Consider the following 27,084-nt stretch of genomic DNA (forward strand, 5'->3'; position numbering starts at 1 on the left):
ACTTCGTAGGGAGATAAAAGGTAGCTGGTTTAAGAGATAAGGTTTAGTTTTCTTTTTCTACATATATCATTTGCATGTATATGCCTATTAAACACATAAATTTCAATATTAAAACATTTATCATGTTTAGTGGTTACCATGTTTGACGAGGAAACAATGGTTCAACATCTAAGAATGAAGTTGCAACATTGTCAGTAACAGCCTCGTTTATAACATTGTTCCAAGATTCCATGCCTATGTTCACTTCCATGAGTTCTTCCTCTTCATCGCTTTGGATAACATGGATTTGTGGTTGCGGATGCGAGGACCGAAGCTTCTCCAATTCCATCGACACTTCTCTCATGTTCGGTCGCTTTTTCCCTTTGAGGTTCAAACATTTCCTTGCGAGTTTTGCCGCCACTCTAACTTGTTCCAACTTGCACTCCTCTTTAATTCGAGCATCAATGATTTCTTCGAGTCTATTCTCTTTCATTGCGAGGATGAAATAAGTTGCCAGTGTCCTATTTTCTTCAGACCGCATATAAGAAATTGCCTTTGCTCCGGTGATGAGCTCCACTAACACAACTCCAAAACTATACACATCACTCTTGTCTGTGAATTGGCTAGATTGAAAGTACTCTGGATCCACATATCCGACCGTACCTGAAACCACTGTTGTTAGGTGTGTATGATCCACCGTTACTGACCTTGAAGTGCCGAAATCAGACACCTTGGCTCGGCATTTCTCATCCAACATTATGTTTGTAGATTTGATGTCTCTGTGATAAATAGGGAATGACGCAGCCGAGTGCAAATACGAAAGAGCTCCAGCCACATCAGTAGCAATGCGTAAACGCACTTCCCAAGTAGTCATAGTGTCGTCGTCAAGCTCATCATGAAGAAGTTCAAAAAGATTACCATTAGGAATAAACTCGTAAACCAAAACAGGTACTTGTGTCTCAAGACAACATCCCAAGAGTTTGACAATGTTCCTATGGTTGATTTGTGAGAGAATGACAACTTCATTGATGAACTCTTCCAACTTATCTTCATCGACAACTTTTGATTTCTTGACTGCCACGATTCTACCGTCTACCAACATTCCCTTGTACACAGTACCTTGACCACCTTGTCCAACTACCCTGTCTATGCTAAAATTTTCTGTGGCTTTCTCCAACTCTTTCGAGCTGAATATTTTTGTTTGCTCCACATTGCCTTGAGTTGAAATCAATTGTTGTTGTAACAATAAACCTCCATTTCGCTCGAAAAACTTCTTTTTGCGGTTGATCCTCCTTTGTCTTTTAAATAACTTGTATAGCCAATACAATCCACCAATTGATATCAATGTTACGAAGCCAATAACAATCCCTACAAAACCCACAAACGAAGAGCAGAAATCACTTTGAGAAGAAGGTTAGAAAAGGTTTATGCATAGATGTGTGTGAGTTTGGATAAAATTAGCTTCCACGATATACCTATAGCAATTGGCCTAGTCTTTGGAGGTACGCAAGTATAGTCTCCTTGATGATTGACACAAGTTGACCCCTGTGAACAGAGCTTATGACCTCCAGTAATCTTATTTTCTTGGCATTCATCAATATCTGAGTTCAGAAAAAATAATGGAACTGTTGATAAACGAATAAACTATCCTCGTAATTCTATATTGGAGTTGAGTTTTACTTCAATCCAAATATATTTTAGAATAAAAATAAAATAAGATTGGAGTTTCTCTTACTTCAACCATTGTCAGGAACATTTTGTACATTCTTTAAAAAAAAAAAAATAGTAATGTTTAGAGTTACTGACCTTTGCATCCGTAGGGAACGTATGGGTTTCCTCTGTAACCCTTGTCGCACGCACAGCTTGCATAGTCAACAGAACCGGCTAAAAAGCTGCATCTACAACTTCTTGTGTAAGATGGTTGAGTATCATTCAACGTATCTGTTATAACACATCCCAAGGAGTCTATGAAGGATTTGCCGGTTGTATGAATGAACCATCCTAACTCAACCGTAGCATATCCTTTAGCATGAAGCTGTTCCGGATCAGATATGTCTTCGAAAACGAATGGATCGTCCGTTAACAAGGCAACTTTGCACCCAGTTGTGGTATTGTCATCTATTGTCACGCTAACGAGCTGTTGAAGCTTTTCCGGTATACTTGCCTGGCAGCATCCAGTACCATTGCAGACTGTTTGATTCCCAGTGTTTCCCGCAGCACAGTGAGTGGACTGCATTTTCCATTTCTTGTCTTTACAGCTAACGTAGGCGAGAATATTTTGAATGGGCGTAGAGGAGGAGGAGTCGTGTGTTGTGCCGCAAGTAGAGGTGCATCCCACCATGCCTGGCTCAGAAGTTTTCAGCGATGCTCTCATGTTGCAACCAACAGCAATAAGAGTATTCTTGTGGCTAACGTAAAAAGGGCTGCCCGTCAAATCTAGAGGTGATGCCTCTTCTTCTTTCTGCTCGTTGCTGGAACATCCTTTTGAAGTTGTTGGGTTCTTGATATAAACTGAACCGTATGAATCAAAACCTTGAATGCGGTATTCACCCGGAAGGGAGATATGCAAAACTTCCTTTTTAGCGACAGAGAGGAAGGTAGACCTGTTATTAACACATGTGACTGCATACCATTTGTTGAGATAGCAACCCTTTCCGATTCCAAATGGGAAGGGGATCTCCACTGTGCCACATTTTTTTTGACAAAAGCTCGATGCAGAATCAATGTTCAACAAAAAGACTAGGGCCAGGATCAAAAGGGAAAAACTACTCTCACGGCTCATGTTTTATCTCTTTCTCTGCTCTAAGCAAATTTGTTCTTTCTTGAGTTTTTTCTTGCTAATAGATAAAAGAGAAACGCAACTCTACCTTTTACTTGGACACAGCACTAAGTCTTCAGTCTTCATCTTTGAACTTTGCATCAAGTCTTCGGTCTTCGTCTTTGAAATCAATAAGGGGGACACCTATGACATTTTCACCATCTCAGTCAAAATTTTCGCCAGTTATGGTCTGCAAGCATCCTTGAACTTTATTCTGTCTTTATCAAATGAATTATAAGGCGGACTTAGTTACACCCAGATCTGATTCTTGTGTGGCCCGCCAATTATGGTTTTACATACTAAAGTCTACCGGTCTTGATCACCTTTTTTGTCTTGTGAGATTATTATTATATTAAGATTTTCGTTGAGAATGTTCACAAAAAGATGTTCTAAAAGTAGTAAAACTTAAAGCTACAAATGATGTACAAAGCTGGGGATTATTCTTCAAGTGATGCGGGGGTTTTGATCATTCAGAAGACTCGGAGCTGAGCAAGAAAAGCAGCACATAGCTCCAGGAACAGGAACTGAGGACCATGTACCCTCTGCAGATCCATCAGATACTTGCTGTCCTGAGTTTTATACAACTGTTTCACCAACAACAACAAACATATCATCAACCCCAGAGATTCTCATATTGAATATTTGATTTAGACAAAAATTAGTTCTATTTATATTCCACTTCCAATTGGCCACTGACACTAAAACACATGAGAAACAGTATGACATGCAGGCGGACCACATTTGAGTCATGTGAATGTGTGCTTACCAAGAACTTCTAAATGGAGAAAGAGGATTTTTACCTGAATTTCAAACTTCACAACATTAGGAGACTTAACAGCTGCGTCGTCCTCTGTCATGCTGGAGTCATGTCCCAAGTCGCTGTTACTGAGCATTCCAACTGCGTTGTTAGGAACCCATCTGCACTTGATATTGTAATGCCCTATCTTCTTCCAACAGACACTCAAATCTTGCAGGGCTTTCAGGACCTCTGTCATTATTTCACGCGGATGAGCCCGAGACTGTTTGAATCAAGTAGTTGATTAATTATCAATCAAACTAAACAGATTAAAAAAGAACTTTCAAAAGCTTGAATTCAGAAAAAATATCAAGACCTGAAGCCCAAGAGACCATTTTCTCTCAGTAGGGTACTGAGATCTGAAGCCAACTCCTTGGAGTTCCATCAGTCCTGGAATGCTAACGTGTGAAGCTACGTTATGCATACGTGGAATACCTTCCTGATTAAATTAAGCATTCAAGGATTACTTGATACATCTTTTGCTGCAGTACAAAAACAAAAAAAAAGGACAATGAGAGACCCACCATAGTCTCTTGAAACTCGGCCCTGAGATAACCACCAGAGCCACGGTACCGGTTGTCCAGTTTCAGATAGTATGCCACAGTGCCCTGTTAGACAGCAGGCAAAACAGTTCAATATTTTTAGACATGATTTTGACAGAGAGGCTGATAGAAAGCCATACATCATTATGGGTCCGGTTGTGGAGAGATTGAATGAGGAGGTTTCTGTCAAATCCCATATTGATAACTTCTTGGAGAATCTCCTCATTAATCTATAAATGAAAGCAAGACTTCTAAGGCTATTTTTAAAAGAAAAAAAAGAGACCTACTCAAAATCTCTAATGAAAATAAGAGGAGATCACCTTTTTGGCCTGGTGCACCGTATCTGGAGGAGGAACAGATAAATAACTTGGAAGATGAGCTTGGAACCAATGGTGTTGCCGGATCTCAGGAATTGTTACTCTTTTCATGGGGTCGACCACGAGCATCTTGGGGATCAAATCTCTAGCACCAGCAGATAAATGGCTAGGTAAAGTATATATCCCTCCCTTTAAGAACGAAAAAGAGAAAAAAAAAAAGTAACTTCAACAACCTAAGTTTATGCATTACTGAAAAGGAACAAAAAGAAATCAAGTAACAGAGCGTGTTTTGTTAGAACCTTTATCTTCTTAAAAAGGTTGGGAAGGTTCTCATCATCGAATGGAAGAGTCCCACAAAGAAGAGCATAGAGTATCACACCACAGCTCCAGACGTCTACTTCAGGGCCAGCATATAATTGGCTCGAAAGGACCTGAAACACTTCACTAATCGCGATAAAATAGTGCTCCTCTCAAATGAGTTGAGATTACCTGAAAAGGTTAAAGAAAACTTTTACCTCTGGAGCAGCGTAGTTTGGACTTCCACAGCTTGTTTTAAAAAAATGACCATCTCGCATAATGTTGCTCAGGCCAAAATCAGCAATCTTTACATTGCATTTGGATTCTAAAAGCAAGTTTTCAGGCTTAAGGTCTCTGTGAACTACCATGTTCCGATGGCAATACTCCACTCCTGATATTATCTACTTCAAAGACAAAAGTCATGCCTAATTTTTTTTTATACCATTTTGACCAAAAGAAAAGAATTACCTGCTGAAAAAATTTCCTGGCCTCGTCCTCCTGCAATCGACCCTTCTCTACAATATAGTCAAATAGCTCACCAGAGTTCACATACTCCATGACAAGATATATATCTGTGGGAGTCTCTATGACCTCATAGAGACGGATGATGTGAGGATGCATAAACAGTCTCATGATTTTGATCTCTCTCCTCACTGCATCAAAGAGAAAACATGAACCAACACTAAATGAGTTTTCACTAAAAGACAAAACTAGTTTCCACAGGATCTCAAAAGTCACAAACAGAAACAAAATCAACTAAATTAGCATGTGGTTACAGAATAACTTGTACCTTTTTCCTCCATCTTTAAGTTGTTGATTTTGCGACGACTGATGATCTTGATGGCAACATTATGTCCGGTCAAAGTGTGCTCAGCTATCTTCACCTTACCAAAGGAGCCGATACCGAGAACTTTCCCGAGCTTGTAATTTGGCAGAATCGATTCCACATCACCTGATCCAACCATTTTCTACCAAAAAAAAAGAAGAAGATGCAACTACACACACATAAAAGGAAAGGACAAAACTCAAGAGAACTATATTAATCAAAGCAAAAAAGGAGAAGAAAGCACATAACTGATTCATCCATTTCTACAAAAATATGCAACTACACATACACAAAAAGAAAGAAAGGCCAAAGCTCAAAAGAACTATATTAATCAAAGTAAAGAGAAGAAGAAAGCAAAAAAAAAAAAGGGTAATGCAACAACATAGTACTTACCAGTGAAAGGAAAGAGGAGAAGAAACGCCAAACACAATAATACGAAAAACCCTAACTTTAAGCTTAGGGTATGTGTTGGCCTTATCTATGATAGACCAACCTAGGGTTTGTGAAGGACTGGCCAAACATGAATTAAAAACCAAATTCGATTTAATAGTCTAATTATGGCAAACCAAATCTTTTATTTCCTTTTATACAACTTGTAGACAAACATAATACAAAACCGGTTCATTCTAGGTGAAGAACCAAACCAATGCACACGGTAGTCGGTTTAGTGTCTCTTCCATCGTTTAACAAAACTTACAAAGGTCAAGCAAGAGTTGTTTTGAGTAAGGTTTATTTTCAGCCTTGATCTGAACGGAGAAGCGGAGGATCTTCAGGTGAGATGCCCCGAGCGTTCCGCGATGCCGAAACAGCAGGGTCTCGATAGGCGACAACGAGTTTCGCATAGAATTCAGACATGTTTTGCTCTCTCTCGTCTGCTTTGTCTTTGTTTACCAGACACTGCAACAGTGAACCATATTAAAAACATAAAAGAGGCTTTATACTAATGTCTACATATATACATATGAGACTGCAAATGGTCTAATAATGGTACAGCTTTATGTTCACAAACAGTTCTGAGAAAAGAGCGATGATCTCTAGAGCATTCACCTCGGTAGGAAAAGATTTGAAATTCGCTAAGAAACGTCTCTGGCAGTAGATGCTGAAAAGGATGGTGAGAATGGGGAGAGGGATTGTCAAAGAAGATGCCAACGGAAGCTCTTTAAGCCCGAATATTCCGACTGCAATAACATGCATCAGAACCAAAGAGAAGATAGTAGAGCTATGAACTATTGGCCAGAACTTTCCACCAGTTTCATACTTGGCCGCATATACGTTTAAAAGCTGCAAAGTTAATTAGAAAAGGGTTTTACACGTAAAGTGAGATCCCATAACAGAAAAGGTGTGTACAGTACACGATTCTTATATCAGAATTTTTTAAGGTGTAAAGAAACAGAGCAGTAAGATTGGGTCGGATACCTGGTTGCGGTAGATGACATATCCAAGACAAAAGTAGACCAACAAGAAGGGCAGAATCAATGGGGAAAGGAAGAAGTAAGTTGTACCGAGAAGTCCAAAAAAGAGAAGAGTTGGGATTTCTTGGCAGAAGGGAGTGGAAGGGACCTCAAAATCTTTGTCATCTTCCTTACCGAAAAGTTTCATCACAAAATTCCAGAGAAGAGGAACCAAACGGAAGATCTCTGATGATAAACCAGTCCATCCAGAGGTCACAACATAGGATATAAAGAAGGAGGCCTGCACCAATCATCAAACATGAATCATAAAAAGTAAAATGCGGAAATCTAACAAAAAAAAAAAGTACCTGAGCTGGCACAGCAGCAGCAAGCACACGGGGAATGTTCTTAGGTTCAAGGAAGACATTAACACGATAAAGAGCAGATCCGGACAGTACAATTGCAAAGAAACTGTTCCATACTGTAAAGACTAGAAGCTTGATACATGCAGATTTCTCGATCTGGCTATGAGAAATGTATCCTTGCATTGAAGAAAGTAGGAGCATAATGGGTGGTACTATCATTACGGAAAGCTGGTAAATTAGACTCGGAAGATATCCCGTAATCACTTGACTCACAACTTTTCTGCAAAACATTCCAAAGAAAGAAAGAAAGAAAGATTAGGTACTTTGACTGAAAGCATGTTTACCTGAATAGAGAGTTTTACTCACATATTGAGTATGCTTTTTAGAAAAGGGAACCATGTTTCTAACTGGTGAAGATTAGCAAGACCTTGAACCAACACAACAGGGATGAAGTATAGGATTATCAGAGCTACGAAAGCCACGAATACCACCACATTAGAGATCCATCTTCTCACGAACGATGCGGTGAAAAATGGCCAGTGAACATCTTGAGGCTCTGGGGCTGGCTCAGTTAGCCATTCTGTTGGATCTATTCCTTGCTGAATGTTTGATGCTATTGCAGCACCATGTCTTGACCTAAAGGAAACAAAAGCGGCTGGAACTTCCTAAAAAAAGGAAAAAGAAAGAATTAATATGCTGAACTGAAGAATGGAACTAATCACACACAAAGAGAAATTCCTCTCACCTCTCCTGCTAATAAAGACTGTTTCAATCTCATGTCGTCTTCTAACTTCTCGAGCTTCTTTTCGTAATGCTCAACCACATCAACTTTCTTTCCAAACATCCCTAAAAACCCATCCCGCATAGACTTCTGAAGTGACATGCTTCCGGATTTCACTCGAATAAGTTTCTTGTATACCTTCTCAGCATCATTCTACAAGTAAGTGTGAACAAATATATATAAAAGTCAAGAAATATCAAAGATTTAAGGCACTATAGAACCACCTTAGTTTGATAGAAGCTTTTACCATGAGAGCCTTTAACTTGTCTGTCCGATGAACAACAACGTGAGAAAGATAAGTGGAAGAATGATACTCCCTGAAAAAGCTTTCCACAGTTTCACTTATACTGTTTCCAGGAACAAGAGGGACGCCACTGACAAGAACGGTAAATTCATGCGGCTGAGGCTTGGATGAATAAAAATGATCAATCCGCTTAGATGAAAGGTACTTGTGCTCCTGTCCAAAACATTGTTATATGTTCACATTTTAGGCGCAAAGAAGTAGAAGGAATGGAGAAAAACAAGAGGATTCTTACATAGTAAAGCAGATAGCAAACAACCGCTGTGAAGATGTATATTGCGGAAAAGTGAATCCACAACCTGAACCAAAACACATAGAAGCGCATAAGCGATGGTTAATAAAATTAGGACTACTTTATAAAGCTCTGATTCATTACTTATTTGATCCATCGTTAACATTAGAGATGCTGAAGGAATCAAGAGACTTCTTTGGCAGGTCGAAAAACTCTTCAAACTCGGTACCCATATAATTGACTGGAAGAAGGATGAAGATCCCAACAACAGAAGCAAAGCTGAACACTCGTATACTGCCCCCAAAAGAAACAAAAACGTTAAGCATCCAAAAAGCAAGAAATCAAATTCTGAATGAAGTAAATAATAAATCACCAGAAGACAAAGACACGAATGAAGACCAAAGCATCTAAGCCAAGATTGGAGAGGATGTCATCGTTGGTAGGTTGCAATGCTCTTTTGACCCAACCAGCAGTAGGCAAAAGCCTCTCGAGGTTGAAAGCATTTGTCTGCTGAGACTCGCCGCCTTGTTGAATAAGCCGTGGACCGTAGACGGTGACATTGCCAGGCTGTTTCCTCAGTATTGAATACAAAGTGAAGAAGAGGAAACAGAGGCCTAGATTGATTCCCACTGAAGTTAAAAGCGCCGACAGAATCATAACTCCGAAATTGGAACCTTCCTAAAACCCAACAACAAGAGGATTTGGATTGATCAAGACAAACCTGGCAACAGATGCAAATCGATTGTTAGGAGTTAATCATTTAGAATAGAGTCTAAATTGAAATGACCAATCACGAGGCACAATATCTCGATCATGATCTTTGCAGTTTTCAGCTAATATATATATATATAGGAGAGCAAAATGAGGAAGAAATGTGAATGTTGACAGACACAAGAACAAATAAACGAATGTTAAAACTGTGAAGAGGATGGAGAGTAGTAGGCTATAACTCAGAAGTAACCTATGATCGGATGCAAACAAGAGAGGGTTGTTCAAAAAGGCTGAAGCTTTTCGATCAAAAGCACACAAATTTAATAAGAAAATATCAAAACCTTTGGCATGAAATAGTCAAGGCGGTGATCATTTCCATTACCATAAACAGAGAGAGAGAGTCATTGATGCGACACGTAATCAAGTTCTGGAGTTGTCCATTGTTACTTTTAACCCAAACTGCATCGGGGATGCAGCAGAAAAGGAAAAAAAGATAGTATTTGGATAAAATTGATAAATGCAACTACTGTGGGTGGGTCCGTTCCGAACTCCGGTTTGACTACTCGCTCGCTCGCTGGACAGCACATTTGAGCTATATATAATTAAGAGCATGTTTATTGGTAAGACCCCTTAGTGAATTTTTAACTCTTAAAAGTGAGATAAGCAACTTTGTTAAAGGACACTTGATTATAATGGTTTAATGGTAGTTGCTTCACTTCAGTCCCTATTTTTCCATTCTCATGACATATACAAATACAAACAATAGAGAATAAAGCAAACCAGTAGAAAAGTCTCAACGTTTTATTTAACAAGAGCCAACCAAAAGATCCAAACTTTTCATACACAACTAAACAAGAGAACCAAACAGAACCGATATTTGAAACACAGAGAAAAGTGATGTTTCAGAGATCCAACTTCGACCTTATCAAAGACAACTAAAATATTACAACTTAGAAATCCATTAGCCACAAAAGAAAGAAGAGGAAGAACAGAACGTATCCTGCTTTTGCTATTCTTGACCTGCAAAACAATGAGCAGAACAATGAACACAAGAACATGACAGAACAAAGATATATATATTCAATCAATTTAACGGATCAAATATATATGTTTTACTATATGTTTTTCAAGCATCCATCCATAGATATTTAAATTCTGGTTAACCAAAGCTTTTTGGTGAGCGAGCGCGACGGAGAGAAAAATGAATTCGGTTAACGAATCGCCGTCAAAGAGAACACGAGAATCTACATCGCACGAGCGACGGCCGGAGAGTTTCTCCTCTTCTCTCCTCTCCTTGTGATGATATCTCAGTGAGAATCTCTTCATGTTCCTGCTCCTCAATTGTGTTTGCAGGAGACAAACCGAGAGAGAGAGAGAAAAGAAGAACGGAGACGAGAGCGAGAGGGCAAAGAAGAACGGAGATGAGAGTAAAGTGACGCTTCTCCTCTATCCAATTATTTTATGACACCTGTCTCTAAGAGACGTGCCTTGGTTCGCTTAATCAAGGGGCGCCCCTTAGTGTTTTGCCTTTTTTCATTTATTTTTAATCCTCTTTATGCTAAGCTACCTTCTTAAGCTACCCCATTAAACATGCTCTAACGTCACGTTCACTTTACTAACGGGCCTATAATAAAATGGTCATCCAACTAAACAGACCTCAAAGAAAACATTAAAAAAAAAAGAAGAGGCATTTGAGAATGCCTCTAATGTTGATTCAAATAATAATAGATTTTGAGGAAACGGAGGGAGTGATGACCAATATTCGAACCCAAGGCTTTGTGGTTTGATTTCCAACGTTAAGTGACCTACCACAAAGCTATGGTCACATTGGTCCCTCACATGCTGCCTCCATATTTATTTAACCTTCAATACGGCGGAGGCCTTGTTTCTTAACGTAGAGATATAATGGTTCGTGCGTCTTTAATCCCAACAAACATTAATAGTTTTACGATTATTACCAAACCGCAAATATTAATAGTTTTACGATTATTACCAAACCGCAAATGCGGCGGATACTTATTACCGTGAAAACAGAGAAAGGTAACTACTAGAAGCAAGGAAACAGAGAAAACAGGGAAAAGACAAGGTTTTCAAGGGGTGAAATAAATTGGGAATTTCAGATGGCTTCGAGAGCTTGAAGAACGTCAGCTTTGACATCTTCAAAGTCTTCAACTCCAAAGCTGAAACGTACCAAGTTGTCTTTTATTCCATACTTTAGCCTCTCCTCCTGTGTCAGATCCCTATCATATAAAATCAACCATCCAAGATGAATTAGCAAAAACCACACCAACCAAAAAGATGATCGACTTTATCAAAGTTGGAAACGTATACATACCAGTAAGACATAATGGCCGGTTGGTCAACGATGCTTTCGCAGCCACCAAAAGATGGTGCGATGTAAGGGATCTTAAGAGAATCCACAAACCTGATCGTAGCTTCAATGTCTCCATCAATCTACCAGACAAATATATATATATATATATATAACACTGTTGAGGATCATTTAACTCTTTAGTCAGAAAAGCTAAATCTTGAGCATAGAGAGTGGTCGATCATTACCTCGAAACTGACCACACCTCCAAAACCAGTCATTTGTCGCTTGGCAAGGTGATGCTCGGGATGACTTGCAAGGCCTGGATAGTATACATGACTCACCTGCAATAAATCAAAACGCATTGATTTAGGAGGTGTCAAGATATTTACTTCCAAAAAAAAATATTGAATACCTTAGGATGTGCCTCTAAAATTTCGGCCATCCTTGAGGCAGTAGAATTCTGGTGCTTTACACGAAGATGCATTGTCTTCATGCCTCGGATCATTAGGTACGCTGCGTTCTGTTTAACACACGGGATCTTATGAGATTCATGAAATAAACTGCATAAATAGTAGACATTCATGAGAGAGGATCAGGTGTTTCACCGGGTTTAGTGTGCCTCCCAACACATGATGCAGATTGCGAATTTCTGAAACCACCTCCAGTGGGCCACAGATGCATCCACCAAGAACCTAAGGCAAGGAGAGAAACAGTCTTTGTTAACAAAGTATACAGCCAACGAGAGTGTGCATTTTTTCAATGTTTTACAGTACTTGTACTCACATCGTTGTGTCCTCCGATGTACTTTGTAAGAGAGTGCACGACAAGATCAGCACCAAGAGCAAGGGCTTTCTGATTCAGGGGTGTTGCAAAGGTGCCATCGATGCAAACAAGAGTTCCCCTTTTGTGGCATATTTCTGAAACTAGCTCAATGTCTACGCATCTAAGGAATGGGTTTGTCGGTGACTCAGTGAAGAACAGAGAAACCTGTTGAACAAAGCTGTCAGACATACATTCTCTCTCTCTCTCTCTCTCTTTCTTTTTAAACTAAATGAATGCACAACAAGTGTTACAGAACTGACTTGGTACTTATTCACAGCAGCTTCAAGCCCCGCTACATCAGCAGGATCAATCACAGTGACCTGGAAATAAACATGATATATCAATCATTCAAGTTGAAATTCTATATCTTTCAGGAACCAGATAAACTAGAATTGACACAGTAAATTGGGTATCGGTAGGTTCTTACAGTGATCCCCATCTTGGGAAGAAAAGTCTCCATGAAGATTCTAGTCTTCCTGTAACAGTCAGTAGTAGTGACAATGTGGCCACCAGCAGGAACCAAAGCCAAAAGCATAACAGTGCTTGCACACATCCCAGAAGCCATAACCAAGGTTGATTCCGCACCTTCGAGTGCACTGCACAACAGCAACACACATTAATCAAAAACATTAAAAGATGGTAATCCTCAGGAGAAAAGAGAAAATATATAAAAATCCAAGTGTAAGAAGATATAATAACCTAATCTTCTCCTCAAGAACGATGGTGGTAGGGTTTCCATAACGACCATACTCGAAACTGACACTCCGTTTCTCCTACAACAATTGAAGAAATAAACAAGTCAAGAAAGATTCTTTTGCTATTTAGTTATTATTATATTCAGAAAAATCAAGAAAAATAGATAAAAAAAGCAAGAGAGGGATATGAAAGGCACCTTGAAGTCAATAAGTTGAGCAGTGTTTTTGAAATGGTAGGCAGATGTGTTGACTATAGGAGTAGTAATAGCATCGGTGACTATACCACGACCTAATCTTTCACCTATCATAAACCCCAACAAAAACTCAAAAAAAACATGAAATGACAAGCAAAGCAAGGGGAACATGGATGGATCTAGCTAGAGCAGCTTACCAGCATGAACAGCGAGGCTCCCATCGGAGCTCAAAAATGAGGGTTTTGAATCCTTCTTCAACTGTACACTACCTATCTCCTCCCTAATCCCCTCCTCGTCCACGCCATTCAGCGGTGCAACGGGAGAAACGGCAGCCGCAGGGGCTGAGGCGGCGGCGGCGGCGGAAGCAGACGATGCTGCTGCTGCTGCCGCCGCCGCCGATGGTAAACCGGAGTCAGGGTTGTTGGACCACTTAGCCGCCACGATCTGCGCGACACCGATGTTGCTACAGTTTCTGCGGGCTTTGATGCTCAGCTGACGGACGAAATTAGGAGGAAACCTCAAGATCATTGAGGACATGCGACCGTCGCCGGTGAATGACGACGCAATACCGGCGGTGGCGTTGAAACGGCGGCGAGATGATCCTCCGACGGGAGAACCGACGAGATCTGGATCAGAACGGCATTGGAAGGTGGGGATCGTAGGGCACTGGAACGACGATACGGCCATTTTCTCTCTCTCTCTCTCAGGGGGTTCGGTTTAGGTGCGTGTGAGGGCTTTCTCAATGGCCGCTGGGGGCTTTAAGTAGCCTATCTGCTTGTCGTTTTGCGTTGTTTCCTTTGTGTTTTAGATTTAACTTAGAAAACCAAATTCCAAATTTGACCAACAATTTTAGTATATACATTTTCTTTTGATTATTTCTAATTTTACAAAAACAGAACACGTTTTTCTTTTCTTGCAGTCGTTATCCATTTTTCTATTTTTACAGAGGATAATTACTGTGAAAACATATTTATTGGAATTTTAGAATGAGGTTTGAATGATCCATTTGTTATATATCCATGTTTAAAATTTGAAAAGAGATGGGATCTTACAGTTTTTTTTCAAATGCTAATTAAGGTGCTTGGTTTACATGATAAATATTTTGAATATACCGGTTCTATAGAAAAATTAGAACTGATAAACACAACGGATTTGTCGCAAAGAATATCATATTTTTCTTTCTAATTTTAACAAATAATTACTCAAAATATAGTTGGCATTAGTGTAACACAATCTTGAAATTTAGTAATGAGCCTATACAATGACTTACACCTCTAGTTGATGATGGCAAATGGACCACATAAGTTTTTTTTTTTATTGAAAAGCCTATAAAATCATTCTTTAAGCTATCCTCCATCCAATGAAGAAAGCACTAACAATCTACTTGGCCACTAAAGTCTATATAGAGACTATAAGTGTTGGTGTTCCAAAAAAAAAAAAAAAAGACTATAAGTGTTGAATGTTGCTGATTATGATAGTACTCCCTCTGTTTTATGATTATGGTCTTTAATTCACATTCTGATTTTCGTGTCCAAAAGACATACAAGTATAAACCACACATGCTAATGATGGGTATTCTTTGGGATAAAACATCATATAACAATTTCAATTGCACCTAAATTCGAAAGGAAAACAAAACAAAAAAAAACATTTACTGCACAAGTTTGAGTTTTTAAATTATCCAATCATGATTTAGGGTGAGCAGTATGATCATAGCAGTATAAATGGTCCATTATGATCACTACTTCCATTTGATAAAGTGGTCGTTTTCTTTTCTACTTTTGTTTTTCTCTAAAAGTTCGATCAAGTGGTCTCCCAACCCACTTTGCTTTTTCACTTTCTTATTTTTCAGAAACTTGAGAAAGATAATTGAGAGAACGAAAAGTCACATATCCTGCAAATGACTCAAGTTGATGTATTTTTATGAAGTTTCAAAGTTAGGAGTCGCAAAATTGGAGTATATATATTAGTCATATATCCAAATTCATAACATAATAAGACATGAAGGAAGACTATCAAGTAAAAATAAGAAATTTATGAATGCCTCGGTAGCAAAGCACAGTAGGTTATATAACCAATCTTGTTATACTGATAAGCGGGTGGTGTTTATTGAAGTAGCAAAACCAACAATAAAACTCGGCTTCAGACCAAAATGGTATTATGATTGTTGTCCAGACAAAATGTTTTGTTATTCGAGAAAAGAAAAGCTGAAAAAAAAATGTCACAGAGGGAGATATAGCTTACGAAGAAACAAGTAATATTTGGAGAGGAGAGTCACTTGGGCTTCATCTTCTTATTTTGAATAAAGAGAAAGATGTTTGGTGCTTAGTGATGAGCCTTGGCTTCTGCTTTAATCTGTGAGTTCTTCTTAATCTGCATATGATAAAAGCATTTGTTAATACTAATACCACTGAAGCAAATTGACATAACAGTAAAGAGATACAACTATGAACACAAGAAATCCTGTAGGGTTAAATAGCAAATGTCCACATATAAAGTTGGAGAACTGATTGGTCGCTAAACAATGGAGTGATCTTCTTATAAGGAAGCAGTCATACTATCAACTAATGAATTAGGATTTTGAAACCAGACCTACTACACTCATTAACTTATGCTACAAAAAAGGTAACTAACTAGTTACATTGCATTTGCAGTAATAAGCGAAGTTCAATACATAAGAACACTAAGACTAAACATGGAGTAGAATGTGATCAATCATTGGACTTAGATACTTTCAAAATAGATGACCTAAACAGAATCTAGGTTTCCAATTAGATAATTACGCAATGAAGAAAAATCAAAACTTTCAAAGTATAAGCAGTCAAAGCTATAATATATGACTCGATCAATTGAAACTTCAAATGTACCTTCAAAGCCTTGAGCTTGACGTTCCCGTAGATGAGACCCAGCCCGAAAGCCGAAGCACGAGCCACCTGATCGATTACAAAAAGACGATGACGGAACTCAAAGACGAAAGATACAGATCGAGAGAGAGAGAGAAACGGATCGTTACCAGAGCAAGAGTGCTGGTACCGGAGTAAAGACCTGGAGGCGGCGTCATTGATCAGAGTATTATTAGCAGAGAAAAACCCTAAACCCCCCCTCCCAAAATCGATCGAAACTTCCGAATTCTCAGATTCGCGAGGAAAGGTATGAAATGAACAGTGTGGCCGACCAAAAAAAAATAACTGTGTGCTGTTGTTCCCTTTGTCATTGTCTCCGTCTTCTCAGAAAGATAACCATTGGGCTCCAAGTGGGCCTAACCAATGGAATACATAAACCCGAGCCTTTTTGCTATACTTTTTGGTTTTGACAATTAAGTTTGAAAACTAATAAATAAAAAAGCCCCAAAATGTTGCTCTGAATATTATTTTGTGAATGAAAAGCTCTTCAATGTAGAAGGGATCTTTGTGAATTAAAAGAGAAGAAACAAAACTGATTTGAAGGGGAAAAAAAAGAAGAAGACATAACTAATCTGCTTTGGCTTTCTTCTTCATTAGCTGAGCCAACTCTGCTTTCTTCCGCTGTATCTTGAGCCTCAGCGATTTAACTGTAGCAGACTCACTAAAATTGTTTTTCTTAGTTGCCAACAACATGCCATCTCTAGTCGACGACTCTTCTTCTCTATCCTTTGCTTTCACTTGCTCGTGGCTCGTTGGATCCTTCTTTTGCTTCTGAGCTAATTGCTTAACATAAGTCGCATTCCTGCCAAGAATCAAACAAATTCATGAGAAAGAAAACACTTGACAATTCTCAAATACATAGAAAAAAAAAGTCAAACTATGCAATCAAAATTTTACCTTGTAAACTGTGGATTCGTAGGGTCTAGAGTATAGTTAGGGTCAGAGATTGTAGCTGCGAATCTCGAATAGTCGGGATCAGCCCAAGGTATCTTGGGCTCTTCTGCCATCTCTCTACTTTTCCTCCCTTTAATATTATACCCTTTTAGACCTTTACCGTCCCCTCCATCAGCAGCTATCAAATCCAGCTCAGTTGTGCTTCTTCTTTCCTCGGCTGCTACTTTCTCCTCTAAACCCTTCTTTTTCTTCCTCTTCTTATTGTCATCATCATCCTTCTTGACTCATCCTCCTCCTAGTTCTCTTCTTCTTCTCTCGTTTCTCCCTTAATTGTGTCTCCCATAACGTTTTTGACCTGTTGTCTTTCTTTTCGAGAATATTTTTACACGCATATATCTTCTAACCCGGGATTGAATCTAAATTCCATATCCACGTCATTCTCCTCGTCTTTATCAGAATCAACATCTCTAGATTCCATCAAAGCACGGTATTCTTTTTTTCTTTTTTCCTTCTCATCATCATCATCATCATCATCAGATTCACTCTCATAAGAAGCTAAAAACTCCTTCAACTCAAGGTCTGCCAACTATGATTGTGACAGTGTATCAGAACACACACACACAAAAAAAAAACAAATGAAAAGAAATATAAGGATAAAGACCTGATCAGGGTTGAATTTCTGGGTTAGGGTCTTCACGCGGTGCGGCTCATCTTCATCCCAAGAAATATTCACCTTACTCATCTGCAGTGCTTGGCTTTGAAAATCCAAAGCTTGATAGTTAGCAGGTGCCTCATAAATATATTTTTTTAAGGAAAAAAAAAGAAACACTTATTACATCACAATGAAACGAACGAGATAGAAAGAAAGTAGAGCAGCAAACTCAAAATGCAAACCTCGATCGGTGGCAATATCACGAGGTGGATGATTGAATTCCGTGGAATCGGGAATAAATCTCAAGTCGAGCTTGTTAGAGGATCTTTGAAACTCAAATCCGTCACATGATTTGTACAAGTAATTAATCAGCAGTAGCACTAGAATCACATTCCACAACACCAACTGTAGTACCTGAAAACAGAGCAATCAACGACAACAGTTACTGTGGATACTAGTTTTAGTAATACTAGTCCCCTCCCCTTGGACACATATTAGGCTGAATATCATCTTACTTAAATTTGCTTTTTTCGTATTCACGTATTCTCTCATTGATTGCCTCCTTGTCTTCTTCTCCATCGTCACCATTTTCTTCCTTCTTTTTTGTCTCCACCACGAATAATAGCAAGAGGACCATATGCATTTCCTCATAGTTCATTCGCTCAAGCCCAAACTTTGTACGATAGACCACAACAGACAAGACGCGCCCATCTTTCTTGAGGAAAGAATCGAGAACAACGTACAAGTCTATGGCCTAATAGTAACAAGCAAGATGGTAGCTATAAGAACAACACCAACTCTTTTGACTATACCAAAAAAAAAAAAAAGAACGAACAAGGCGCTGCCTATTGAGCATAGAGCTAACAAAAAAAGAGAGAGAGAGCTAATAGATAATATAAATCGAATGACGAGAAGAACTTACAGTAATATGTATCCAGTTAATGTTGACAATAGCCAGTCTGTGAGTTTCTTTTTCAATATTGGCTATCTCCTCCTCTTCCTACACAAAATCATCCATCCATCCATCCATCCATCTTCATATGTGATATGATAAAACCAAAACATTATACTAATTAAAAAAAAAAAGACAAATAATGTTGAAAACCAATTGTCTTTTACCGGAATTTCGGGTTCGCTGTCCTCATGCAGAGCTGCTTCATCGTCCTCTTCGAATACTTCCTCGCTGGCTTCTTCCTCCTGATCATGAGACTCTGCACTCTCATCATCATCATCATCATCGGATTCTTCTTCATCCGAATTCATAGCAAGCTTCTTCTCACTCTTACTCTGCTTCTCCTCGGCTTTCAAAGCCATCAAATTTTGCTCAGCCTCGCTCTGTTCATCATCTCCCGACGGATCTTCTTCGCTATTTTGCTTCTTCTCATCATCTACTTCTTGTCCTATACGATAATACTCTTTAAGAAAATCATTGTCTCTTCTTATACGTTTTCCACGCTTATCAACCGGAGCAGAAGAAGCCTTTATGTAGAGCACCCACTTGAAACGACGGTCAATGGTGGGTGACTTTGTATACACGCCTCGGATCGGAACCCTACGGAAGCTCGGGTCCGTTATCATTTGGTTTCCTTCCTCCTCTGCCTCTCCTCCGCCTCCGCTTTCTCGATTCCTTTGTTTATTTCTCTTCGAACTCGTTGTTGGACAGACTGATGATTCAAGAGTGAATTGTCTACCAATGTATTACTATTAGAAGTTTTAGGGTTTTTTAAACTTAGAGAGAAGGGACTCGCGTCAGCTTATTTCATTACAATATTTTTGGGCTTTCAAAAGTCCGTTAAATTAAATACAGATATCCAATGCACCCAACAGGCCCAAACAACTGTAAATTAAAAGCACAACACTTGTAAACACTAAACACCCGCGTGATTTGAGCGTGCTCTTCACCCACAAATTTTCCCCTTGTATTTTCAGAAGTTGGTGACGTAAATGGCGCGTGAGAAGATTCTCGACCAAACACATCAATATCGAGCCGACAAAACAAAAAAAAATGAAGAAGATGAACATAACTCTCTCTCTCTCTCTCTGGCTTCACACTAATTCTGTGTTCTTTTCATCATCTCCGTCTCTCTCGGTTGATTTGCTTTGAGACTTTCCTCATCTCACTATCTTTACCTTAAAAATCAAAAATCAGGGTAAGCTTAAAAGGGACGTCCTGTCCACCACTAATATCAAATTTACTCATGCGTTGTTGATTTTCAATTTGTTTGGTGAATACTTATTACTACTACTTTGATCGATTCATATATGAGTCTATTTTTGTTACTGTTACTTTTTCATCCATGCACTCATTTTAATCTTAATCTATGCTTCTCTTTCTGTTTCTGCTCTGCTTATATGTAATCAGGGACCTTTTTTGTTTGTGGGTTTCTTATTCTTATAGCCGTATTAATCTTTGAATCTGATTCAAGAATCTGGTGTTATATTTGTTCTTTGACTTAGATATCTGGAGGTTTGTGTTAGAGATGTATCCCTGTGGTTACGTTGCTGAAGTCACCAACTTGTCTCCTCGAGCCACTGAGAAAGATGTTCATAGTTTCTTCTCTCATTGCGGAATAGTCGAGCTTGTCGAGATCACTGGGTAACTGCCTGATCATTATTTATCCCTATCTAACACTAGTTTCTTGGATTCTTGCTTTAATGTCTCTGCATGAACCTCAGATGCGGAGGGAATGATGCGTTAACGGCTTATGTAACATTCAGAGATGCGTATGCTCTGGATATGGCCTTGTTACTTAACGTAAGTCCTTTGCCTTTTTCCCATTTGAAAATGACCCTTCTCTGAAGCATTGGTTTCAACCTTGATTTCAGGGAGCTACGATCGTTGATCAAACCGTGTGGATATCCATGTACGGTGTCTATCTACACGAATCTAACAGTCTCACACGAGAAGGAGACTATACTGTAACGGTACAAAAAAAAAAAAAACAGAAGCAACTTTGATTGCTTTGTCATTAAAGATTCAAAACGTTTCTTTGTTTTTGTGCATGTAAAGGTTACTCAAAGTCACGCGGATGCATTTGCTTCGTCGCCTGGAGAAGCAGTAACCATTGCTCAGCAAGTCGTCAAGACTATGATATCTAAAGGCTACGTTCTAAGCAAAGATGCATTCGGTAAAGCCAAGGCTTTGGACGAGTCTCAGAGATTCTCAATCTCGGTAGCCAACAAATTGGCAGAGATCGGCCGTTACATTGGCCTCACACAGAACATTCAGTCCAGTATGGAAGCCGTGAGGTCAGCGGACGACAAGTATCACTTCTCTGATTTCACAAAATCAGCGGTTCTTGTCACTGGCACGGCTGCTGTGGCTGCAGCCACCATTACTGGAAAAGTGGCTGCTGCTGCTGCCACCACTGTGGTCAACAGTCGATACTTTGCTAACGGGGCTTTATGGTTCTCAGATGCTTTGGGCCGGGCTGCAAAAGCAGCGGCCCATATGGGTGGTGGTGGTGGAAGCAGTTGATTATGTATCACAATATGAGGTTTTAAGCCATAAAGATGCTGGAATAAAAAAAAACATAAATGTATAATTAATACAATCCCATGATTTCCCTGTATGTTATATGAGAAATTGTAGACAAATTTTATAAATATTAAATAGTTATACATGGAAGGGGAATATATATGAGTTCTAAACTTTTTCTTTTATATAAAAAAGCTTATGTGTCCTAAAAAGAAAAGAAACGAAAATAAAAATGAATAAAACAAAAAGAAAATCTGTTATTTTTTTAATTTGATAAAGAATAAATATAGTCTATTATTTCTTAAAAATAAAAAAAAATATTTAAAAAATTATAAAGAACAAATATTCTTTATAAATTGTATAAATTGAAAGGAATGATTAGGAATAACGTATTCCTACTTATTCTTTTGGTCACTATTTAGATCCTTCTTATACGAGATGCTGATGAGATCCACAAGGATTCCAGATTTGTTTGTTAGTGATTTCCAAATTTCTTAACAGCAAACTAATTAAGCATTTCATCACTAGGTAGAATATACATATCAGTGATCGATCAGTGGTGGAGTTAAAATTTGTATATAAATGTTTGTAGTTGATACAACCAGGGACGCAGCCGCAGGATTGAGATTGGCATTTCCTCAGCATGGTTTTATGTTCCAACAACTCCATGAAGACAGCAGTCGTGATCAACTCCCTTCTTGTCCTCCTCCCCATATCCTCAGTGGTTCTAATCTTTCTCTTTCTCTCTACGTACATAGATAGATACTTAAAGTCGTGTTTAACTTTTGTTGTCTTTTTGGTGTATATAGGAGGAGGAAACTACACGATGAACAGATCCATGTCGTTAATGAACGTGCAAGAGGATCATCATCAATCAGCTGGTCATGAGGAGAATCTATCAGACGACGGGTCACATATGATGCCTGGAGAGAAGAAGAAGAAGCGGCAGTTAGAACAAGTTAAGGCATTAGAAAAGAGCTTAGAGTTTGGGAACAAGCTGGAGCCGGAGAGGAAGATACAACTAGTTAAAGCATTGGGGATGCAACCAAGGCAGATAGCGATTTGTTTCAAAAATCAAAATAGGAAAGCTAGGTCGAAGACTAGACAGCTTGAGAGAAACTATGATTCACTCAAAAAACGGTTCGAGTCTCTTAAATCCGACAATGATTATCTTCTTGCACACAACAAGAAACTCCTCGCTGAGGTATGTAATATATATGTATGCATCTATCTAATATTGTATATGGGAAATGTACTTGATTAAACGTTTGGTTTGAATCCAATATCTCACAAATATTTCGAGAAAAGTGTTTAATCTTTTTGTTATTTAATCTTTTAGGATTCAGTTTTGTTATTTTTGTATATATAACGTCTATAGAACAAATATATATAACCAAACTTTTTCAAATTCTGCTCGCTTTTTTAATTGAATTGGTTCATGAATTTATCCTGTTATATGTGCATTTATATTTAGTAGGATTGCTAGGCTCATGATCCAACACTACAAGATGTATGTCTAAAGGCAGTAAGTGTTTTGTTTGTTATACATATAAATGGTTCTTGAGAGATGTATATTACATAATGCATTCCCATATGACAACCACGAAGCAATTATTGGCTTGCATGTGTAAGAAGCGCTAACCAGATAATTAAAGAATACTACTATATTTATACTTGAATGCATGTACATGTGAACTATATATTCACGTTCAAGCATACAACGTAAAATCACCTCTCCCAAGCAACATGTACATCGATTTCTCAAATATTCGAAAGCTATGCATATATATACTTGGTGAAGTGCGTACTTGATCATATATGTAGATGGATAAATCAACTCATAAATTATTTTTTATGTGTGAAAAAAAAATGTACTCATTCTGTAGCTATTATAATGTGTTGATAACTAATTAACCAAGTGTTAGCACAAAGATAGATTACATTATTAACTATAAGTAATGCATTTTGTTTAAATGTATACAACTGGTGCAATTAGTTAATATATACGGTGGGCAAATTATTTGCTCCTCTCAGTTGTAAAGCCAAACTCCATGGGCCAATGGAAACCTCCTTTGAACGCATCAACATCCATCACACCCTAAATCTTGTTTCAACATCTCCCTCCGTTTAATCCTAAATCCTTCAAAATGCATTTAATTATGGAAATGTATCTCACTTCTTCTGGCTCTTGCTCGATCTTATCGTCGGATGCCTTGAGATTTTTTCTGAAAGGCTCTATACTCTTACCATTTTTGTAAGCTTCTTCGAGTTTCTTCAACATTATCTCAGATTTGCTTAATATACTCACATCGGTTTCCAACTTCTGAATGTTCTTTTCCGTTTTCTTCAACTCCTCTTCGATCAAGCCCTTGGCTTCATTCAGGTTGTTTTCTAGTACTAATTCGTTGGAATTTATCGAACGATGAGCCTCAGAGACATGTAGAAAGACAATAAGGGCGACGACGAGAAGTACAAAAGAGATTTTTGCCATGTTTAATGATTAATTTTCCCTCAACTTAATTTGAAATAGATCAAATTATAAGTTGTTAAAAGGAAAATATCATGAGAGGAATGAGTCCGTGTGTGTTTGTTCATTTGCTAACGCATTTATAGCTTTATGTGTGTAAAAAATAGTAACCTTGATTTGATGGTCAACCAATGGTGTTGACTCTGTTAGCTAATTATCTTCGGCCACCCAAAAAATTCGCAAAAGTTTTGGATAGTAACCTTCAAATTTCTAAGTTCTAACCATTAATTATGGAAATTCATTCTGTAAGATTATTTCTTTCTATACTTTGATATTTTTTTGTGTAACGGTATAGAGATGAGCCAATAGAATTCTTCACTACATTCACTCACATAAACAAATATTTTCAAAGTGTTTAAGACAAAGATACAAGACAGGATTTTCGGATGAGTCAAATGGATATGATCTTATTAATAATCATCGTAATCATCTATACTAGTGTTTTTTTTTTTTATAAAAAAAACAAGTGGCCGGGTAAATCACTAAAGTATTTTCCTCGTTACTTTAGTTTGATAATTCAACGAACAAATATAAATTGGAAATTGACGATTTATTGGGGAATAACATTTGTTTTGTTTTATCACTAACGAAATAATGACAGTGCTGAAATAACAAGATCAGCTTTCTGTAACCTTATTTCTTCATCCTTCGTATACTGAGGTGGGGGTGGCGGCTGCGGCATGTACCCATACGGTCCATACGGTCCATAACCATGAGTCGGAGAAGCCCACGAAGCTGGTACCTGTTGGTAAGGCTGACCGGAAATAAACGGTATACGGTACGAGAAAGTCAAAGAACCTTTCATTTTCTCTGACGGAGTTCTCACCTGATACGTCGCAAACTTCATCCCATGGTCATTACCGTTACCGTTAGTTGACGGCAAGAGGTATACTAATGGGACCTCGACCTTACCAATATCTTTATCGCCTAGGAGTCGACTGGAGAACAATCCCACGACGAGGGTTAGACGACCTTCTCGGGCTAATCTCTCATTGACAGGAAATTTGACGGCGTGATTCCAGTTAGGGTTAGATCCACCGTAGCGATCTACACCGGTTTTCACTTTCTGATGAATCTTTTTGTCGCCCAAAAGGGTTATGACGGCGTAAACGTTCATCTTCGTGATGTAGTTGACATTCTCAAGGTCACTTGCTGAGTTGATATTAAGCTCTAAGGTGAGATCTTTCATGGCTGCCCCGCTAACCTAAAGATACGCTTATAATCGTTATCAGAAAATAAAATAAAAATACGCTTAACTATAACATAGATATTAGAGGAAAGCTTTGATGATATTTTGAAGCTTTCATGAGAGTTCAATTTATAGAGACGTTTGCACTGAGATTTTCGTAAGGGGATATCAAAAGGTGTAAACCTGAAACGCGTTTGGGATAACTTTAAAATAAATGAAACGCGGAAATTTTATTTTTTGAATGAAAAAGCGCGTAAATTTTAATTGAAAATGAGGAACGAAATTAGAGCACCATTAGTGGGGGAGTATATCTCACATTTATTATATCAGATATCTCACATTTATTTTATTAATATTGTTAAATAACATATTTTAAATTTAAATAAATTGAAGAACCATCAATGAATATAAAATTATAAATTGATATTTTTGTACAATCGGTTGTCTTGTGAGTTTTCGTCTAGTACATGTTTAAATTCTCACATTACATGATTATTTGATCATATATGTAGAATGATTATTTTTAATTTAAAATTTTATATTTTGGTTATGCATTAATCTTTAGATGTTTTTTATTGGAACACAACTTTTTCATTAAATATCAACTTTGGTGGCTATAAAAGGAAGAGGGAATTTCACATCCTCTTCAGATGTTATTTTACATCATTTTTAGTTTAGTAAAAAAGTTTTGAAAAAAAAGTTTCATTGGTATTGGCTTGATCAAGCAAAACGAAATGGACAAATGCGTTTTTTTTTCTCCCAAATTGAGATACTGTATATATATACCAAAAGATCATACAACCGGACAAATGTGTTCTCATAGATTTTATTTGTATAATTATTTCTATTTCTATGTACATTTTCCACTTTTTTTTTGTGAAACACATACTTTAATTGAAACTAGATTTTGACCCGCGCTTTGGAAGCGCAGAATATTTTACGATGAAAAATTTCACTAATAACTTAACAAATATTTTGGTAATTTTTAAAGAGTGTGTATTTAAAATATTTTTGCATTTAAATCAGTGTTTTTAAATTCAACCCGATTGTGATTATACCAGTTAATCCGGAGATCTGACAATTCAATTTAGGTTTTTAAAATATTTATATTAAAAAAATAACTAAACCCGAGACTAACCGATTGAACTGATGGATGACCGATATGTAATCTAATTGGATTTAAATTGAAATATTTTCATATTTTGTAGTCTTATAATCCAAATTTTAAAGTTCATTATTTTGCAATTTATGAAATTATAACGTTTCTACAAAAATTTAAAGAGAAAATGATAGATATAAAATAACTAAGATTAATTATTGTATTGTTTGGAAACATTGATAGTAGTATAAAATATATTGTTTGGAAACATTAATAGTAATATAAAGAAATAAGTATATTGTTTGGAAACATGGATAGTATTATAAAGAAAGGAACATTAGTGATTTAATATAGGTTTAACTATAAAGTATAAATGTGTATTTAATTTAAAAACTTACAAAATAAATGTTAGGTCCAACAGAATGTTTCTGTTTTAATAAGATAGATGAAAAGGTCAGGCCTCAGGCCCATAGATTTTATTTGTATATTTATTTCTATTTCTATGTACATTTTCCACTTTTTTTTTGTGAAACACATACATTTTCCACTAAACTATGATTTTTATGATATAATTGATGTTTAAATTTTGGTTTAATTGAAAACATATGATCATCGGAAAAAATATTCTACGGACTATTAGATAATGTATTAATATATTTGGGATAAACAATGAAAATTTTTAAATAAGAGAAAATTTATAAAACTTTAAAAATTAGAGGCAGAGTTCTGCGCTTGCGTGGGGTTATTGAATTGTTATTTGTATTTCTGGTGGTGAGACCGATGTTTGTGAAGTTGTGTTTGCAGTTTTGAAGTTGATTAGCTGAGAATTTGATATAATTAAGAAAATAATGGGCAATCCACCCTTCTTTTTGTATATTAATGTGGTTCCATACTAGTATTTGTAAAATTATCTCAAACGCTGTATCCACAAACAGTTAATCGAGTTGTAACCTAGTAGAAA

General features: G+C 37.5%; 10 protein-coding genes across 15 annotated transcripts; 2 read left to right on the forward strand and 8 right to left on the reverse strand.

The window, feature by feature from the left end:
* Positions 1 to 87: 87 nt before the first annotated feature.
* Positions 88 to 3,002, reverse strand: LOC108856612 (wall-associated receptor kinase-like 10). The gene is made up of 3 exons (XM_018630457.2): positions 1,786 to 3,002; positions 1,455 to 1,580; positions 88 to 1,347 (listed from the first exon to the last, which is right to left on the reverse strand). The coding sequence occupies exons 1-3, from the start codon at positions 2,759 to 2,761 to the stop codon at positions 134 to 136; spliced, it is 2,316 nt and encodes a 771-aa protein (XP_018485959.1). The 5' UTR covers positions 2,762 to 3,002; the 3' UTR covers positions 88 to 133.
* A 136-nt stretch (positions 3,003 to 3,138) lies between these two features.
* LOC108863250 (SNF1-related protein kinase catalytic subunit alpha KIN10) lies at positions 3,139 to 6,100 on the reverse strand. 2 transcript variants are annotated; one of them, XM_057011367.1, is made up of 11 exons: positions 5,969 to 6,100; positions 5,540 to 5,717; positions 5,218 to 5,402; positions 4,968 to 5,150; positions 4,752 to 4,883; positions 4,456 to 4,641; positions 4,276 to 4,365; positions 4,118 to 4,201; positions 3,910 to 4,032; positions 3,598 to 3,816; positions 3,139 to 3,381 (listed from the first exon to the last, which is right to left on the reverse strand). In XM_057011367.1, the coding sequence occupies exons 2-11, from the start codon at positions 5,712 to 5,714 to the stop codon at positions 3,268 to 3,270; spliced, it is 1,491 nt and encodes a 496-aa protein (XP_056867347.1). In that variant the 5' UTR covers positions 5,715 to 5,717; positions 5,969 to 6,100; the 3' UTR covers positions 3,139 to 3,267. The 2 variants fall into 2 exon arrangements, with proteins under 2 accessions (XP_056867347.1, XP_018493121.1); XM_018637619.2 differs by having other exon boundaries at positions 5,540 to 5,981.
* Positions 6,101 to 6,130: 30 nt separating this feature from the next.
* LOC108863248 (CSC1-like protein HYP1) lies at positions 6,131 to 9,854 on the reverse strand. 4 transcript variants are annotated; one of them, XM_018637617.2, is made up of 11 exons: positions 9,739 to 9,854; positions 9,019 to 9,366; positions 8,790 to 8,939; positions 8,649 to 8,712; positions 8,360 to 8,569; positions 8,077 to 8,265; positions 7,698 to 7,996; positions 7,335 to 7,611; positions 6,992 to 7,267; positions 6,623 to 6,856; positions 6,131 to 6,472 (listed from the first exon to the last, which is right to left on the reverse strand). In XM_018637617.2, the coding sequence occupies exons 2-11, from the start codon at positions 9,300 to 9,302 to the stop codon at positions 6,311 to 6,313; spliced, it is 2,145 nt and encodes a 714-aa protein (XP_018493119.2). In that variant the 5' UTR covers positions 9,303 to 9,366; positions 9,739 to 9,854; the 3' UTR covers positions 6,131 to 6,310. The 4 variants fall into 4 exon arrangements, with proteins under 4 accessions (XP_018493119.2, XP_018493120.2, XP_018493117.2 ...); XM_018637618.2 differs by having other exon boundaries at positions 9,698 to 9,807; XM_018637615.2 differs by having other exon boundaries at positions 9,607 to 9,741.
* Positions 9,855 to 11,323: 1,469 nt separating this feature from the next.
* On the reverse strand, positions 11,324 to 14,126 carry LOC108805200 (cystathionine gamma-synthase 1, chloroplastic). Its single transcript, XM_018577173.2, has 11 exons — positions 13,579 to 14,126; positions 13,385 to 13,488; positions 13,192 to 13,265; positions 12,920 to 13,088; positions 12,753 to 12,812; positions 12,454 to 12,657; positions 12,276 to 12,362; positions 12,083 to 12,190; positions 11,916 to 12,011; positions 11,692 to 11,810; positions 11,324 to 11,596 (listed from the first exon to the last, which is right to left on the reverse strand). The coding sequence occupies exons 1-11, from the start codon at positions 14,066 to 14,068 to the stop codon at positions 11,473 to 11,475; spliced, it is 1,635 nt and encodes a 544-aa protein (XP_018432675.2). The 5' UTR covers positions 14,069 to 14,126; the 3' UTR covers positions 11,324 to 11,472.
* Positions 14,127 to 15,509: 1,383 nt separating this feature from the next.
* On the reverse strand, positions 15,510 to 16,573 carry LOC108857117 (uncharacterized). The gene is made up of 3 exons (XM_018631050.2): positions 16,395 to 16,573; positions 16,249 to 16,314; positions 15,510 to 15,754 (listed from the first exon to the last, which is right to left on the reverse strand). The coding sequence occupies exons 1-3, from the start codon at positions 16,440 to 16,442 to the stop codon at positions 15,707 to 15,709; spliced, it is 162 nt and encodes a 53-aa protein (XP_018486552.1). The 5' UTR covers positions 16,443 to 16,573; the 3' UTR covers positions 15,510 to 15,706.
* A 155-nt stretch (positions 16,574 to 16,728) lies between these two features.
* On the reverse strand, positions 16,729 to 19,526 carry LOC108859000 (pre-rRNA-processing protein ESF1). Its single transcript, XM_056985988.1, is given in 10 exon segments — positions 16,729 to 17,086; positions 17,182 to 17,454; positions 17,456 to 17,565; positions 17,567 to 17,764; positions 17,840 to 17,972; positions 18,081 to 18,193; positions 18,195 to 18,235; positions 18,320 to 18,584; positions 18,753 to 18,830; positions 18,950 to 19,526. Coding segments are annotated over 10 exon segments (1,905 nt in total). The 5' UTR covers positions 19,409 to 19,526; the 3' UTR covers positions 16,729 to 16,851.
* A 293-nt stretch (positions 19,527 to 19,819) lies between these two features.
* On the forward strand, positions 19,820 to 21,453 carry LOC108857012 (binding partner of ACD11 1). Of its 2 annotated transcripts, none has more exons than XM_018630928.2 (5): positions 19,820 to 19,980; positions 20,288 to 20,426; positions 20,507 to 20,585; positions 20,657 to 20,755; positions 20,841 to 21,453. In XM_018630928.2, the coding sequence occupies exons 2-5, from the start codon at positions 20,311 to 20,313 to the stop codon at positions 21,306 to 21,308; spliced, it is 762 nt and encodes a 253-aa protein (XP_018486430.1). In that variant the 5' UTR covers positions 19,820 to 19,980; positions 20,288 to 20,310; the 3' UTR covers positions 21,309 to 21,453. The 2 variants fall into 2 exon arrangements, with proteins under 2 accessions (XP_018486430.1, XP_018486431.1); XM_018630929.2 differs by having other exon boundaries at positions 19,857 to 20,055.
* A 91-nt stretch (positions 21,454 to 21,544) lies between these two features.
* On the forward strand, positions 21,545 to 22,634 carry LOC108860726 (homeobox-leucine zipper protein ATHB-20-like). Its single transcript, XM_018634580.2, has 2 exons — positions 21,545 to 22,032; positions 22,118 to 22,634. The coding sequence occupies exons 1-2, from the start codon at positions 21,891 to 21,893 to the stop codon at positions 22,570 to 22,572; spliced, it is 597 nt and encodes a 198-aa protein (XP_018490082.1). The 5' UTR covers positions 21,545 to 21,890; the 3' UTR covers positions 22,573 to 22,634.
* A 784-nt stretch (positions 22,635 to 23,418) lies between these two features.
* Positions 23,419 to 23,799, reverse strand: LOC108860465 (uncharacterized). The gene has a single exon (XM_018634342.2). The coding sequence runs from the start codon at positions 23,797 to 23,799 to the stop codon at positions 23,419 to 23,421; it is 381 nt and encodes a 126-aa protein (XP_018489844.1).
* A 441-nt stretch (positions 23,800 to 24,240) lies between these two features.
* Positions 24,241 to 25,103, reverse strand: LOC108860803 (protein SRC2-like). Its single transcript, XM_018634655.2, has one exon. The coding sequence runs from the start codon at positions 25,022 to 25,024 to the stop codon at positions 24,419 to 24,421; it is 606 nt and encodes a 201-aa protein (XP_018490157.1). The 5' UTR covers positions 25,025 to 25,103; the 3' UTR covers positions 24,241 to 24,418.
* Between the last annotated feature and the right edge of the window lie 1,981 nt (positions 25,104 to 27,084).

Source organism: Raphanus sativus, chromosome 5 (genome assembly GCF_000801105.2).
Source record: "Raphanus sativus cultivar WK10039 chromosome 5, ASM80110v3, whole genome shotgun sequence".
Lineage (NCBI taxonomy): Eukaryota > Viridiplantae > Streptophyta > Magnoliopsida > Brassicales > Brassicaceae > Raphanus > Raphanus sativus.